We start from the raw sequence: 14,284 nt of genomic DNA on the forward strand, positions 1-14,284 counted from the left end.
TCATGTTAAAAAAAAAAAAAAAAAAGCATATTTACAGACCCTTCCTGCCTTCTTAAATGGACCATACTGAGGGTAGGGAATCCTCCTTTGATGCACAAGGGCCACAATCATGAATGTCACTGTGATGTATCAGAGATTTAAAATGCAGAGGAAGTCGGATATTTACAATAAACTGGTATGACTCTAGGAAAAACGTTTTATTTAAAAGTCCAAGGCCATAGCTTGCTTTTAGGCCTCTCACCTAAAAGCAAAAAAAGGTGATCTCCTGGGCAAAGACAGAGGTCTAACAGTAAAACCAAACAGTGAGTGTGAGGTGGAAGTAGTCTTCATATGAAAGTTTTTCTCACTTTCTAGACTATCATCTTCTGGGTAACTCTTCACTGTTGGCATCATAATACTACACCCCAGAGGTACCGTTTGGAAAGCTGTTCTCATTCACTCCTCACTAGTCATGTTTTCTCACCATTCCAAGATTTGAAGGCTTATTCCAAAGTAAAGTTCAATGGAGACCATGAGGATGCCCCCTCTTTTCTCTCCATTGTACTTGGCTTCTAACAGAATTCCAAGCATTTGGAACCTTAAAAATTCTATCCTGAATATTCAGAGACTGAAAGTCACTTACAGGTCGATAAATAAACATTCCTTGAGATATCACCTTTAAATTTTTCACATTCTGGATAATACTTTGAATGAGCAGCAGCTGGGGCAGCCAGGAGGATAGGGTGTATATTTCCAAACTCTTACCTACGGCTGTGTGTGTAGGGTATGGGGTAGTATAGACAACCATCTATAGCAAAAGCACCCACACATCTTTCATGAGGCAGTGACACGGCAGGGCTCTTTTGCTCCTAAAATTCCAAGAGTTCCAGCTTCTGTCCCACAAAGGATCCACTGTCCTCTGCCTGTGTTGGCTTCTGCTGAGAGCTCATTTCCACCACCTTGCTCCCCCTGCCCTCATCTTTCTTCTGTCTCCTTCTGGACTGGGCTGTTTCCCCCCCGCCGCAGTGTTTTGGTTTATTCTTTTGTTGTTGCTGGATACTGAATGAAGCTCCGTCACTAAAGAGGGGTGGAGTATTTAATTTACTATACTTTCAGGTATAGGGCTATTCTGTGAGATGGAGAATTCTAGAGGGTAGGATTCTAGATGTCTTCTGTTCTACCATCCACCAGAAACTCTGCCCAGGTGACTAATAAAGTAATGATGGTAAAACAGTAGCTTCTGGGGGACAGAGGTGTGTCAGCCATGGTTCAATCACGGAAATATAACTAGGAGATTATATATTTATATATTTGTACAGGAATCTGTTATCATGTAATTTTGAGAGCTGGTTGATAAAGTCTTCTAAGCTGTCATCTTTGCCCTGCTACTGAAGCTGGAAGTCTCCAGGACAGGCAGAAGCCAGGAGGATGGACATGAAGTGGAGAGTAACCAGCTAGGACCACAAGCATAAGCAAAAGCCCATGAGGACAGAAACCCATGATGGTTTTTGTTGCCTCTGGCATTGAGGGTGTGGGTTTCTTGCAGAAGCCAGGGCCTTCATCACAGAGCTAAACATATACACCTGGTGAGGCCAGAATTAGAGAAGCCAGAGGACAACCCAGCAGAGGGTGCAAGATCCAGCTGCTTCCTCATGCCAACGAGGTGAGCCAGCACATAGTGACATGTATGTTGCTATAAAATGGCTGCTGCTTCACACTGGCCCTCCAAATATCTCATAAGAATCTCCCTTGGGGTCCACCCTAATGAGAAACATATAGGAAAAGGAATTCTGGAAAACATGGTTCAGCCTAGCCAAGCTGACCCATTACCAAGTATTATGAACTGAATGTTCATGTTCCCCCAGAATTCATACGTTGAAATCCTAACCCCCAATGTGATGGTATTAGGAGGCAGGTCCTTTGGGGGGGGCTGATTAAGTCATGAGGATGGAACCCTCATGGATGGGATTGGTACCCTTATAAAGGAGATCCCAGAGAGCTGCCTTGCCTTCTTTCTACCATGTGAGGATACAATGAGAAGTCAGCTGTCTGCAACCCGGAAGAGGAACATAACGAAAAATCCCTAAAGGAAATCTCAAGAAAGCACAGCAATGACATGGAAGGTACATGGAGAATAAAGGCAGGCAAATGTTGAGAAAAGAGCCCTGGACCCTAAATCAGGAGTAGAGGTTTTTGTCTCATTTCCTCTACTAACTGTGACTCCTTAAGCAACTCTTCTCCCTGGGCTTTAGGTTTCTGTCTCTAGAATGAGGACTGTTAGCCTATGAAATCAAAATTCCATTTCCAGGCAAGAATCCACAATGACCAGACTAGGCCTCCATGTTCACATTAACTAGGGAGCTCCCCTCTGGTACATACTCTGATCCTAAGACAAAATCCCTGATTTTCACTGGGAGTCTACCACTGAGGATTACTTGTATGGATGTTCATGATAACATACTGGGGAAACAACAGCTGTATGAGAAAGGATGGGGGAGCTATGAAGATGATTTCTGGACCAAACTCTGCTCCATGCATCTTTCTCCCTCCCCTCCCTTCCTTTCCTTTCCATCCGTTCCCTTCCCTTTTGTGGGAGATGGGGTCTTGCTCTGTCATCTGGCTTAGAGTGCAGCAGTGTCATCATAGCTCACTGCAGCCTCAAACTCCTGGGCTCAAATGATCCTCCTGCTTCAGCCTCCTGAGAAGCTGGGACTACAGGTGAGTGCCACCACGCTAATTTTTCTACTTTTTGTAGAGATGGAGTCTTGCGCTATTGCCCAAGCTGGTCTTGAATTCCTGGGCTTGAATGATCCTTCCACCTTGGCCTCCCAAGGTGCTAGGAATACAGGCATGAGCCACCACGCCTGGCCTTCCATGCATTTTTCGAAGTCTAAACTTTGGTAACCATAGCAGCTGTCATTGTCACTGCTGGCTTGAGCGCCTATTAGAACAGCTAATTGGATTCACTTTTATGTTTTTGTTAGAAGATGCATGAGTCCCTAAGGATGACTGCTGTTATGGGAACAAGTGTCCACTGATAAAATATTTCATCGTTAATTACTTAGTCTAGGCAGCAGCTACACAAGGAGTACAGAGACAACTTACAGGTTGAGGTTTTGGTCACCATACTTCCAGAAGATCAGGGCTGGGGGGACAGATACATTCACAGACAGATGCAATGAAATAGAAGGTTAACAGTGGATGTAGGAGAAGATGTAGACGGAGCAGCTGTGTGGTGAGGGGGAAAATGACAACTCCAGGCAACACTGCTGTTGCCCTTTACTCCATGGTTGTGTGCCTGCCACAAACACACAGACACTGTGTAAGTTACCTTTCATTTTGCATTCACTGTAAGTTTTTTTTATTGCCTTTAGGCTCTTGTTTTATGGACTGAAAATAAGTTTCATGAAAATAAGTTTCATAAGTAACATAGATATCTTTGACCTAACCTTACTCAATTTTTCAGCAGCATGTGACTTCCACTACAAGAAACTATTCCCCACCCCACTGGCTTAATTGAAATATAATATTTTTCCTTGTTTTCTACTGCATTTTGGCTTGCTTTCTTCTTTCATCTTCTCTGGTTACGCCTTTTCTTCTACCTGATCTCTCAATATTGAAAAGCCAGGAATCTACCCTCTATCATGTCAAGATATTAATATAGACATTGGTTCCAGGCTCTTAATGACACTGGCAGAAACAAAATCTATCTAGAGGTACAGAGATCCACTCGAGTCACAGAGAATCCTTAAAGTTAAAGCCTCAATGAACAGACACTCATAACCCCAAATTTCAAAACATAAGGAAAAATAATCCAAATCTAACATGAGCAAAACAGAAAATAGGATTAGAACTCTAAGAACTTCAGATGGATTGATCAATTAGATAACTTAAAAATAAGTGTATCTGAAATAACTTAAAAGAAATACAAAAGAAATCATGAAACAGGACGATCAAAGATGGCTGTGCCCACGTAAAACCGCGAGCACCTGTTGACCTCAGTTTTTTCTCCTTGTCACGTGGTCCTGGTGGTGGCAGGCTGAGCACGAGGACCATGCTGGGCCGGACCCTCCGAGAAGTTTCTGCAGCACTGAAACAAGGCCAAATTACACCCATAGAGCTCTGTCAAAAATGTCTGTCTCTTATCAAGAAGACCAAGTTTCTAAATGCCTACATTACTGTAACAGAAGAGGTGGCCTTAAAACAAGCTGAAGAATCAGAAAAGATATAAGAACGGTCAGTCACTTGGGGATTTAGATGGAATTCCTATTGCAGTAAAAGACAACTTCAGCACATCTGGCATTGAAACAACTTGTGTATCAAATATGCTGAAAGGTTATGTACCACCTTGTAATGCTACAGTAGTTCAGAAGTTGTTGGATCAGGGAGCTCTGCTAATGGGGAAGACAAATGTAGAGGAGTTTGCTATGGGATCTGGAGCCACAGAGGGTGTATTTGGACCAGTTAAAAACCCCTGGAGTTGGCTGGACGCAGTGGCTCACGCCTGTAATCCTAGCACTCTGGGAGGCCAAGGTGGGTGGATCGCTCGAGGTCAGGAGTTTGAGACCAGCTTGAGCAAGAGCGAGACCCCGTCTCTACTAAAAAATAGAAAGAAATGATCTGGACAACTAAAAATATATATAGAAAAAATTTGCCGGGCATGGTGGCGCATGCCTATAGTCCCAGCTACTCGGGAGGCTGAGGCAGTAGGATCACTTGAGCCGAGGAGTTTGACGTTGCTGTGAACTAGGCTGACGCCATGGCACTCTAGCCCGGGCAACAGAGTGAGACTCCGTCTCAAAAAAAAAAACAAAAAAAAAAAACCGCTGGAGTTATTCAAAACAATATAGAGAAAAGAGGAAGCAGAAACCACGTGGTGAGAAGGAAGATTCAAATTGGCTAATAACTGGAGGAAGCTCAGGTGGGAGTGCAGCTGCTGTATCAGCATTCACGTGCTTTGCGGCTTTAGGATCAGACACAGGAGGATCGACCAGAAATCCTGCTGCCCACCGTGGGCTTGTTGGTGTCAAACCAAGCTATAGCTTAGTTTCTCATCATGGTCTCATTGCCCTGGTGAATTCAATGGATGTGCCAGGAATCTTAACCAGATATGTGGATGATGCAGCAATTGTGTTGGATATACTGGGGGGACATGACCCCAAAGATTCTACCACAGTACAAGATCCTGTTAAACCATTCATGCTTCCCAGTTTAACAGATGTGAGCAAACTATGTATAGGAATTCCAAAGGAATATCTTGTACCAGAATTATCAAGTACGATCTCTTTGGTCCAAAGCTGCTAACCTCTTTGAGTCTGAGGGAGCCAAAGTAATTGATGTATCCCTTCCCCACACCAGTTATTCAATTGCCTGCTATCACGTATTGTGCACATCGGAACTAGCATCGAATAGGGCAAGATTTGATGGGCTAGAATATGGTCACAGATGTGACAAAGATGTGTCCACTGAAGCCATGTATGCTGCAACTAGACGAGAAGGGTTCGATGATGTGGTGAGAGGAAGAATTCTCTCAGGAAATTTTTTCTTATTAAAAGAAAACCATGGGCCGGGCGTGGTGGCTCATGCCTGTAATCCTAGCACTCTGGGAGGCCGAGGTGGGTGGATTGCTCAAGGTCAGGAGTTCGAGACCAGCCTGAGCAAGAGCGAGACCTCAACTCTACTAAAAAATAGAAAGAAATGATCTGGACAACTAAAAATATATACATATATATATATAAAAAAAAATTAGCCGAGCATGGTGGTACATGCCTGTAGTCCCAGCTACTTGGGAAGCTGAGGCCGGAGGATTGCTTGAGCCCAGGAGTTCGAGGTTGCTGTGAGCTAGGCTGACGCCACGGCACTCTAGCCAGGGCAACAGAGCCAGACTCTGCCTCAAAAAAAAAAAAAAAAAAAAAAAAAGCCAATGGAAAAAATTCTTTAAAGAACTGGGAGAAAATAACTGCCCAGTTAGAATTTTAAATCCAGTTAAATTATCACTCAAAAATGAGGGTAAAAACAAAGGCAGTTTTAGAAAAACAAATCAGAGAGTTTATTGCCAGAAAGAGGGCTTCAATAAAATAACTACACAGGATACAGTTCAGAAATGGTCAAAACCCAGAACACTGACAATACCAACTGTTGGCGACACTGTGGAGCAACAGAAACTTATTCATTGCTGGTGAGAATGCAAAATGACAGTCACTTTGGAAGACAGTTTGGCTGTTTCTTACCACTCATACTTTTACCATATGATCCATGCTTCTTGGTATTTGCCCAAAAGAGTTGAAAATTTATGTCCATACAAAAACTTGAACACAAATGTTTCTACCAGTTTTGCTCGTAATTGCCAAATTGAGGAAGCAACCACGATGCCCTTCAGCAGGTGACTGGATAAACTGTGGTACATCTAGACAATGGAATATTATGCAGTGCTAAAAAGAAGTTAGCTATCGATCCATGAAAAGACATGGAGGAACCTTCAATATATATTGCTAGGCAAAAGGAAACAATCTGAAAATTACTACAAACTGTAACTCCAACTGTATGACATTCTGGAAAAGGCAGAACTCTGAAGACAGTAAAAAGATCAGCGGTTGCCAGGGCTTCAGGTGCAAGGTAGGAGAGGGAGGGAAGGATGCATAGGTGGTGAACATAGGAGATTTTTAGGGCAGTGAAACTATTCTGTAACGGTGGATACATCATTACACATTTGTTAAAGTCCACAGAATATACAACACAAAGAGTGAATCCTAAGGTAAACTATGGATTTTAGTTAATAATAAGGTATCAATATTGGCTCATAAAGTGTACCACACTAATGCAAGATATTAATAACAGGGAAAAGATGGGGAGTGAGTATATGGGAACTCTCCATACTTCCCACTCGGTTTTTCTGTAAACCTAACCTGGTCAAAAAAATAATTCATTTTTTAAAAAGTAATAAACTATTAATATACAGAAAAAAAGGCAAGGGACTAAATTATTTATAATTTTATGTAACCTCAATAAAAATACCATAACTTTATTTTCTTAGAGCAAGACAAGTTATTATTGACTTTATATGGAAGAACAAATAGCCAGGAAAATCCAAGAGGATTTTACAAAATGTAGATATATGTCCCCCAATTTAATATAGATGAGATATTAATACAGATATGTTCCCCCAATTTTTAATACAGATGAGTGACAAAGTGCCAGGAATGTAGTAGCGTGGTTAAAATTAAACCGATTATGCACATGTTGAACCATCCTGTGAGACTGAATACCAAAGAGGATGCAACACATCAGCTGGGTTTCAAGGGTGGGTATCATCTTTTATAGATAATGTATTAACAAAGAAATGCCAGCAGAAAAAGAAAAATGAAAATGATTATGATGCATGTTTTCAAACAGATAAGCAAGAGCAGGGTACTACACAAGATTAGATACTTGGGCATGGGCTTTTGCAAGTAGAAATGCTGATAAATCACCAAATAGATGCAGACAGATTTATTTGCAAGCTCACTTTGTTCCTCAGTCATAGGTGTATGATGATTCCCCAAGCAAAGTCTTTCATATCCACAATGAACTATGAATGGAAGCTTTGTGCTCCATGGCTTACTCCAGCCTCACTGTCAACATAGCCTGTAAGAGGATCTATCTATCCTTGATCCCACAAATGGAATTATAAAAACTTTAGAAGCCATCACATCAGCATCAAGAATCCAAATTGACAAAAATTACTGTCAAGCAGGATCAAAAATTTCTTTCCAAATTTCAGGTCAAAATTGGTATTTAGAACACTACATCAAAGAATTCCAGTAGGTATTTAATAGTAACCAATGTGATAACCAACAATTGCTTACTATTTTCTACTGAAATGTTCCATTATTTTGGTCTACCTCCTATGGTGGAAAGGCAATACACACAAGGACTTGAAAAGAGCAACAGACTTTTAAGATTTGAGTTTTGGTTTTGGCTAGCTGTTACCTTGTGGTTATATACTTTGGTCACCTATTTCTTCACCTATAATACAGATTTTATACCATCTGCTCATTTCTCTGGGTTATAATGAGAAATGAATTAAATAATCTGGGTGAAAGTGCTTACTAATTGTAAAGCACAACACAAAGGTAAGGCTTGGAAAGTATTAACACTTTTAACAGAACTACGAAATGTTAGAATGGGCCATGGAGGTAATCTATTACAATGATCTTAAATTTTTTAAAAAATCTACATTAGAGATGATTCAAGGTTGTATCACTACTCTCGCCTTCTTGCAGAAACTAATTTCCTTTGTTCAAAGGAAATATTTAAAGCAAACAAGCCAGACATGATGGCTCATGCCTATAATCCCAGAACTTTGGGAGGCTGAGGCAGGAGGATCACTTGAGGCCAGAAGTTCTGGACCACCCTGGGCAACCCAGCAAGACCCCAGCTCTACAAAAAACAAACAAAAAGCAAACAAAAGGCTAGTTTCTAAGGGTGAACCAGGAATTACCTGTACTCTTCTCCCCCTGCCCACTGTTGTGGTAGCCTCTGAAAGGGGTTTCCAGAATACGGAGCTCCAAGGAACAGTGTGAAAACCACTGATTTACCCCAACCCCTGGTTTTACAGATAGGAAAACAGGCCTAGAGAGCTAAAGCGAATGTCTATAAAAGTGTGGTTGCAGAAAGTAGACTGTTCGTATTGCCGGGTAATATTGAATGGTCTAACGTATGGTCAGCATTTGGTCAAGGTTCCTTAGAGACCTTGAAAAGCTTTCTGAAGAAGATTCTGCCTCTAATGCCTCCACAAAATCTGTGACGGCTGGTGCCTGTCCTGTGTTTTCCTGGGTCCCACAGTGGCTCAGATTACCAGGAACCATTCTTGTCTTTCTGGAGCCTCATAGCAAACAGCACCAAGTATTGGTGCTGCTGAGCAAATGGAAGGTTTCCGCTAAGACCTTCTGAGAGAGCTTGAGGAGTAGCCTCCTCAAGGGGCTGGTGACCGGTCCCACAAAGTATCTGTAAGTCTCCTAGAGAGCTGTGCTCACAACCTTACAGGCAACCCACTTCGTCCCTCCCTTTAGCCTGTTACTGAGTCCTGCTGACTTTCCTGCGATAATGTCTCTGCGCAAATGCCCCCCTGCTTTTCCATTCCACTGCTACCTTATGGTCCCATGTTTAGAATTTTGCATCAGTCTCTCAGTAGGCCTTCCTGCCTCCATGTTTTATTCCCTCTATTCCATCCCAAAACTATTTCCAGAAAGAGTATATGACTTGGAGGCAACAAAAAATCTGGATTGAAGTTCCTGTTCAACTATTAATATTTACTTGATGAGCAGCCTGAACTCTGTGCCTGTTCTTGTATTTATAAAGTAGGTATTATAATAATACCTGTCTGTGCTCTTTAGATCTCAGAAAGCATGAGACAGCCTTATGAAAAAAATATTTCAATTATAAAGCCATGAATAGACATTATCAGTAATATTAATAAACACTGATCATCTCGCTCCCTTGTTCAAAACGTTCAGTGATCCCTAATAAAAAGTCCATCACTCAAGTGCCACCAAACCTGGTGCCATCCACTTGTCAGGCTTCTCTCCCATCTCACTATACACAACATTCTGTGCCAGCCTAGGTAATCGCTCTACCTACCCCAACCCACCCTGTCTCAGAACCTTCAAGTTCAAGATTTCTTCTCAGCCTATCAAATATCTGCTCTGTCAAGCACAAAAGGTACCATTTCCTGAAGCTTCATCCAGTTTTTCTACACAGAAGTAATCTCTCTTGCCTGAACCACTCCCACCCCATGCTTCTCAGCAGGTACTACCCTAGATGCCCTTAGCTGCTATGGTGTAAATTTCCCTGAACGAACACACTAAAATCTAACTACATATTGATCAAGCTGTCCATAGATCAGCAGATCCAGTTATCAATATCCCAAGCTTAGGGACATTGGTAGGCCCATAGGCCCAGCATAGTATCCAGAATAGGTACTGAATGTGTATTCACAAATGGCAGAACAGATGAGTAAAAAAACTCAACAATGATATGAGACTTAAAAACAAAGTGGGACAATAGAAGGGCTAGACGATTCAGGCTCTGGGTGGCATTTACTGCTGCTACATGATGTGTCTGAGTTTAGTATGAACAGACTGGAGGTGCTCAAGACATTGTTGTCAGCTGCCCAGAGGATGAGTAGTAAATGGAAATTGGATGACCATGATGAAGTGTTTTAGGAAAGCACTGAAACTTTAGATACTATATCTCATAAAGCCTGGCATGGAAGAGACACTCAAACACTTGCTGAATGAACTCACAGAGGCAAGGCACACAAAAGCTGGGAAAAAACAGCATCAGGTGACTCACTGCCAGCCACACAGTCCTCTTGCTTAGCAAGGGACACAATGATGGAATGTCAGAAACTAAAATCTTACCAGGTGGGCAATGCAGTGGGGTAAAGCAGAGGACAGGAAGCCAGGGCATTCTGGGCAGAGGGCCTGGAGAGCGGGGATAGGAAAGGCCTGGCCCAGCAGCAGCAGATGGTGTCAGTGGGGAGGAAGGAAAACTGGGCAAGTTGCTGCCTTAGGAAATGGGGGCTGCAGTAAGTTTTTGAGCTGTGTGTTGCCCTCCAGAACCTTAGCAGTGCCAATTCCAAAGCAGAGGGATGATAGGACTACATCAACTAGAACTCAAGTCCCTTGAGGGCATGGACTGCATCTGTCTTGTTCATCACCCATAATTAAAGCCTAGAGCAATGCCTGGTACATAGGCAAGAATATTCATGTCAGAATACCTGGATTTAAATCTTAGCTCTCCCAGCTTACCAACTAGTTCGCTTGGGGACATGTTATTTAAGCTCTCTGTGCTTTAGTTTTCACATCTTTAAAATGGATAATAATAGTATCTATAATAGCTCCTAATTGGGAAGATTAAATGAGTTAGTATAAAAAAGCACTTAGCCAGCATCTAGTAAGCACTACATAAGTATTTGCTATTATTTATGAGAGGTTCTCTCTGGAGGCCAGTTCCTGGTAGGGGGACTCCCAATGGCACCTCCTCATCTCAAGCCGGAGGTGCACCTTGTGCCGAGCAACGCCAGTGCACAAAGGGTCTAGAGGCCCTACATCAGGAGTCTCAGCTTCTTCTTATCGGGGATGATATTTCACAGAGACTTACTCACATGGGTGTGGGAAGAGGCATGCTCTTTTGTCTGCTTGTAGCAGAATGCAAGAAGGGTAGTGACATGACCTTGAATCATTTCTAACATTTAAAGAAAGCCATTTGCAGACCACCTGCAGGTACTGATAACCATCATTTGTAACAAAGTACATGAGGCATACCAAGTAATCCCAGTATCTCAGAGGAGCCGCAAGTGCCAGGCAACCAAGTCTGCCCAATGACATCTACAAGTATTTTTTGTGTGTGTGATCCAATTTGATTTTCACTAAAAAACTCAAAGGAGGGGGAAAACATGATTTGTCTCAGAATCAAAGGAACAGACATGAGAGAAGTAGTATTGCATAGTGATACTGAAAAGCAGAGGAGGGATGACGTCTTTTGTTTCCTCAAAAAGCCACAGTGATTTTGTAGTCAAGCACTTGTCTCGTTTTCTCCCAAAGTGGCAGCACCAACATTCCTGCTCATCCCTGACTATCCCGCAATGCCTGTAGGTTGCTAGGCGACTATAACAGTATAAGGTCTCCACCTTGCTTTCTAACTACCCACAATATACAGCTTTCATAACTGTTCTCACTGGGTTTGCCAACAACATCTATGGCACTATCCTTTCAGCCAAGGATTTTCTTAAAGCTCACCTTCTTGCCTCCTTGGTCCTGTGGTGAAATTTAAACACTGTATTTGTCATCATGTTCCAATAATTTCCATAACAGGCTGCCCATCAAGCATGGGATGATTTTATGGTATAATCAGAACAGATGGGAGGAAAATCTTATTAGAATAAATACCTTTCCATAAAAGCGAACAATCAGACAAAAGAGGAAATATTCAGCCAATATAACATTCTAAAAAGTTCAAGCTAAACTGTTAGTTTTAAGTTACTTTGAGAATATACATCTGGCTGAACATATTTACCTTGATGAAACAGAATAATTTTGATCAATTTTTAAATTAACAACATATGAGCTTAGAAAGGGCTGTATGTCTAAGGTCACATATTTTACGTCTATGTGTTACACATGCAAAACAGATGAAGGCTTTTGAAGGCTTTATAAGGCGCTTTCTTAAATCCCAGAGGGCCTAATGAATATGAGCCACGAAAAGTCACGCAGGGCAAGATGGCTGACCAAAGACACCAGCTGCCTGACATCTTAGTAAGGAGGAGAAGCTTTAGATGAAAGAGAAAGACCAACAGACAGAAAAACATAGATTGGACATGGGTCTGAAGGAGGGGTGCCAGAGCCTTCAAGAGACTCCATGGGGAGAAGCTGCAGAGCAGAACAAGGAGGAGCAAGGGGCTGGGCGCGGTGGCTCACGCCTGTAATCCTAGCTCTCTGGGAGGCTGAGGCGGGCGGATCGTTTGAGCTCAGGAGTTCAAAACCAGCCTGAGCAAGAGCAAGACCCCGTCTCTACTAAAATTAGAAAGAAATTAATCGGACAACTAAAAATATATAGAAAAAATTAGCCGGGCATGGTGGCGCATGCCTGTAGTCCCAGCTACTCGGGAGGCTGAGGCAGGAGGATTGCTTGAGCCCAGGAGTTTGAGGTTGCTGTGAGCTAGGCTGACGCCACGGCACTCTAGCCCGGGCAACAGAGTGAGACTCTGTCTCAAAAAAAAAAGAATGAGCAAGGTATCAGCAGAGATCAACCCCCAAGAGGCTTGCAGTCCAGTGAGAAGAGTAGGTGGAGCGGTTTGTTTCTCCCTCCCTCGCATCTCTGACAGTCTCTCCTGTAGTTCCTGAGCTATAGGAGAGACTTTTTGCCCATATGAGCCCAGAGGCTCATGCTGGGCACAAGGTGTACCTCTGCCTTGAGATGAGGAGGTGCCATTGGGAGTCCACTACCAGGCACTGGCCTCCAGAGAAAACCTCTCATAGATAACAGCAAATAACTTATGTTATTTTGTTACACAGAGAAGGACAGAATTCTCCCCAACTCATTCTATGAAGCCAATATCACCTTGATACCAAAGCCAGGAAAGGACACAACAAAAAAAGAAAACTACCGGCCAATATCCCTTATGCATATAGGTGCAAAAATTCTCAATAAAATTCTAGCAAACCAAATTCACCTGCATATCAAAAGAAAAAAAAAATCCACCATGATCAAGTGGACTTCATCCCAGAGATACAAGGATGGTTCAACATACAAAAATCTATAAATGTGATTCATCACATAAATAGAAGCAAAAACAAAGACCATATGATCCTCTTGATAGACACAGAAAAAGCATTCGACAAAATTCAGCACCCTTTTATGATAAGAACTCTTAACAAAATTGACATAGAACATACTTCAATATTATAAAAGCCATATATGACAAACCCACAGCCAACATCATACTGAACGGGAGAAAATTGAAAGCATTCACACTTAGAACTGAACCAGACAAGGTTGCCCATTGTCACCACTGTGTTCAACATAGTGCTGGAAGTCCTAGGCAGAGCAGTCAGGCCAGAGAAGGAAATCAAGGGTATCCAAATGCGGAAAGAAGTCTGACTATCTCTCTTTGCAGATAATATGATCTTCTATTTAGAAAATCCCAAAGATTTTGCCAAGAGACCCCTGGAATTATATATAAATTTGGCAAAGTCTCAGGTTACAAAATCAATGTACACAAATCAGTAGCATTTCTATACACCAACAACAGTCAAGCTGGGAATCAAATCAAAGACTCAATACCTTTCACGATAGCAACAAAGAAAATAAAATACCTAGGAATATATTTAACCAAGGAGGGGAAAGACCTCTATAGGGAGAACAATGAAACACTGAGGAAGGAAATCACAGAGGATATAAACAAATGGAAAAACATATCACGCTCATGGATCAGCAAAATCAACATTGTTAAAATGTCTATACTACCCAAAGTGATCTACAGATTCAATGCAATCCCCATTAAAATATCAACGTCATTTTTTGTAGATCTAGAAAAAATAATTCTACGCTTCGTATGGAACCAGAAAAGACCCCAAATAGCCAAAGCAACCTTAAGCGAAAAGAACAAATCGGGAGGCATCACTTTACCAGACTTCAAGCTATACTCCAAGGCTATAGTAACCAAAACAGCATGGTACTGGCACAGAGACCTTAGACCAATGGATCAGAACAGAGGATCCAGATATATAACCATCCTCGTATTGCCATTTGATCTTTGACAAAG

General features: G+C 42.0%; 2 protein-coding genes across 2 annotated transcripts in view; one reads left to right on the forward strand and one right to left on the reverse strand.

Moving 5' to 3' along the window:
• The window catches only part of TDP1 (tyrosyl-DNA phosphodiesterase 1), a 93,963-nt gene that overhangs the window by 19,445 nt on the left and 60,234 nt on the right, over nucleotides 1-14,284 (reverse strand). The window lies entirely within an intron of this gene.
• Nucleotides 4,034-8,878, forward strand: LOC105807107 (glutamyl-tRNA(Gln) amidotransferase subunit A, mitochondrial-like). Its single transcript, XM_012640396.1, is given in 5 exon segments — nucleotides 4,034-4,197; nucleotides 4,199-4,462; nucleotides 4,812-5,252; nucleotides 5,254-5,544; nucleotides 8,803-8,878. Coding segments are annotated over 5 exon segments (1,236 nt in total).

This window comes from Propithecus coquereli, unplaced genomic scaffold, assembly GCF_000956105.1.
Source record: "Propithecus coquereli isolate 6110/MARCELLA unplaced genomic scaffold, Pcoq_1.0 Scaffold152, whole genome shotgun sequence".
In the NCBI taxonomy this organism is placed as follows: domain Eukaryota; kingdom Metazoa; phylum Chordata; class Mammalia; order Primates; family Indriidae; genus Propithecus; species Propithecus coquereli.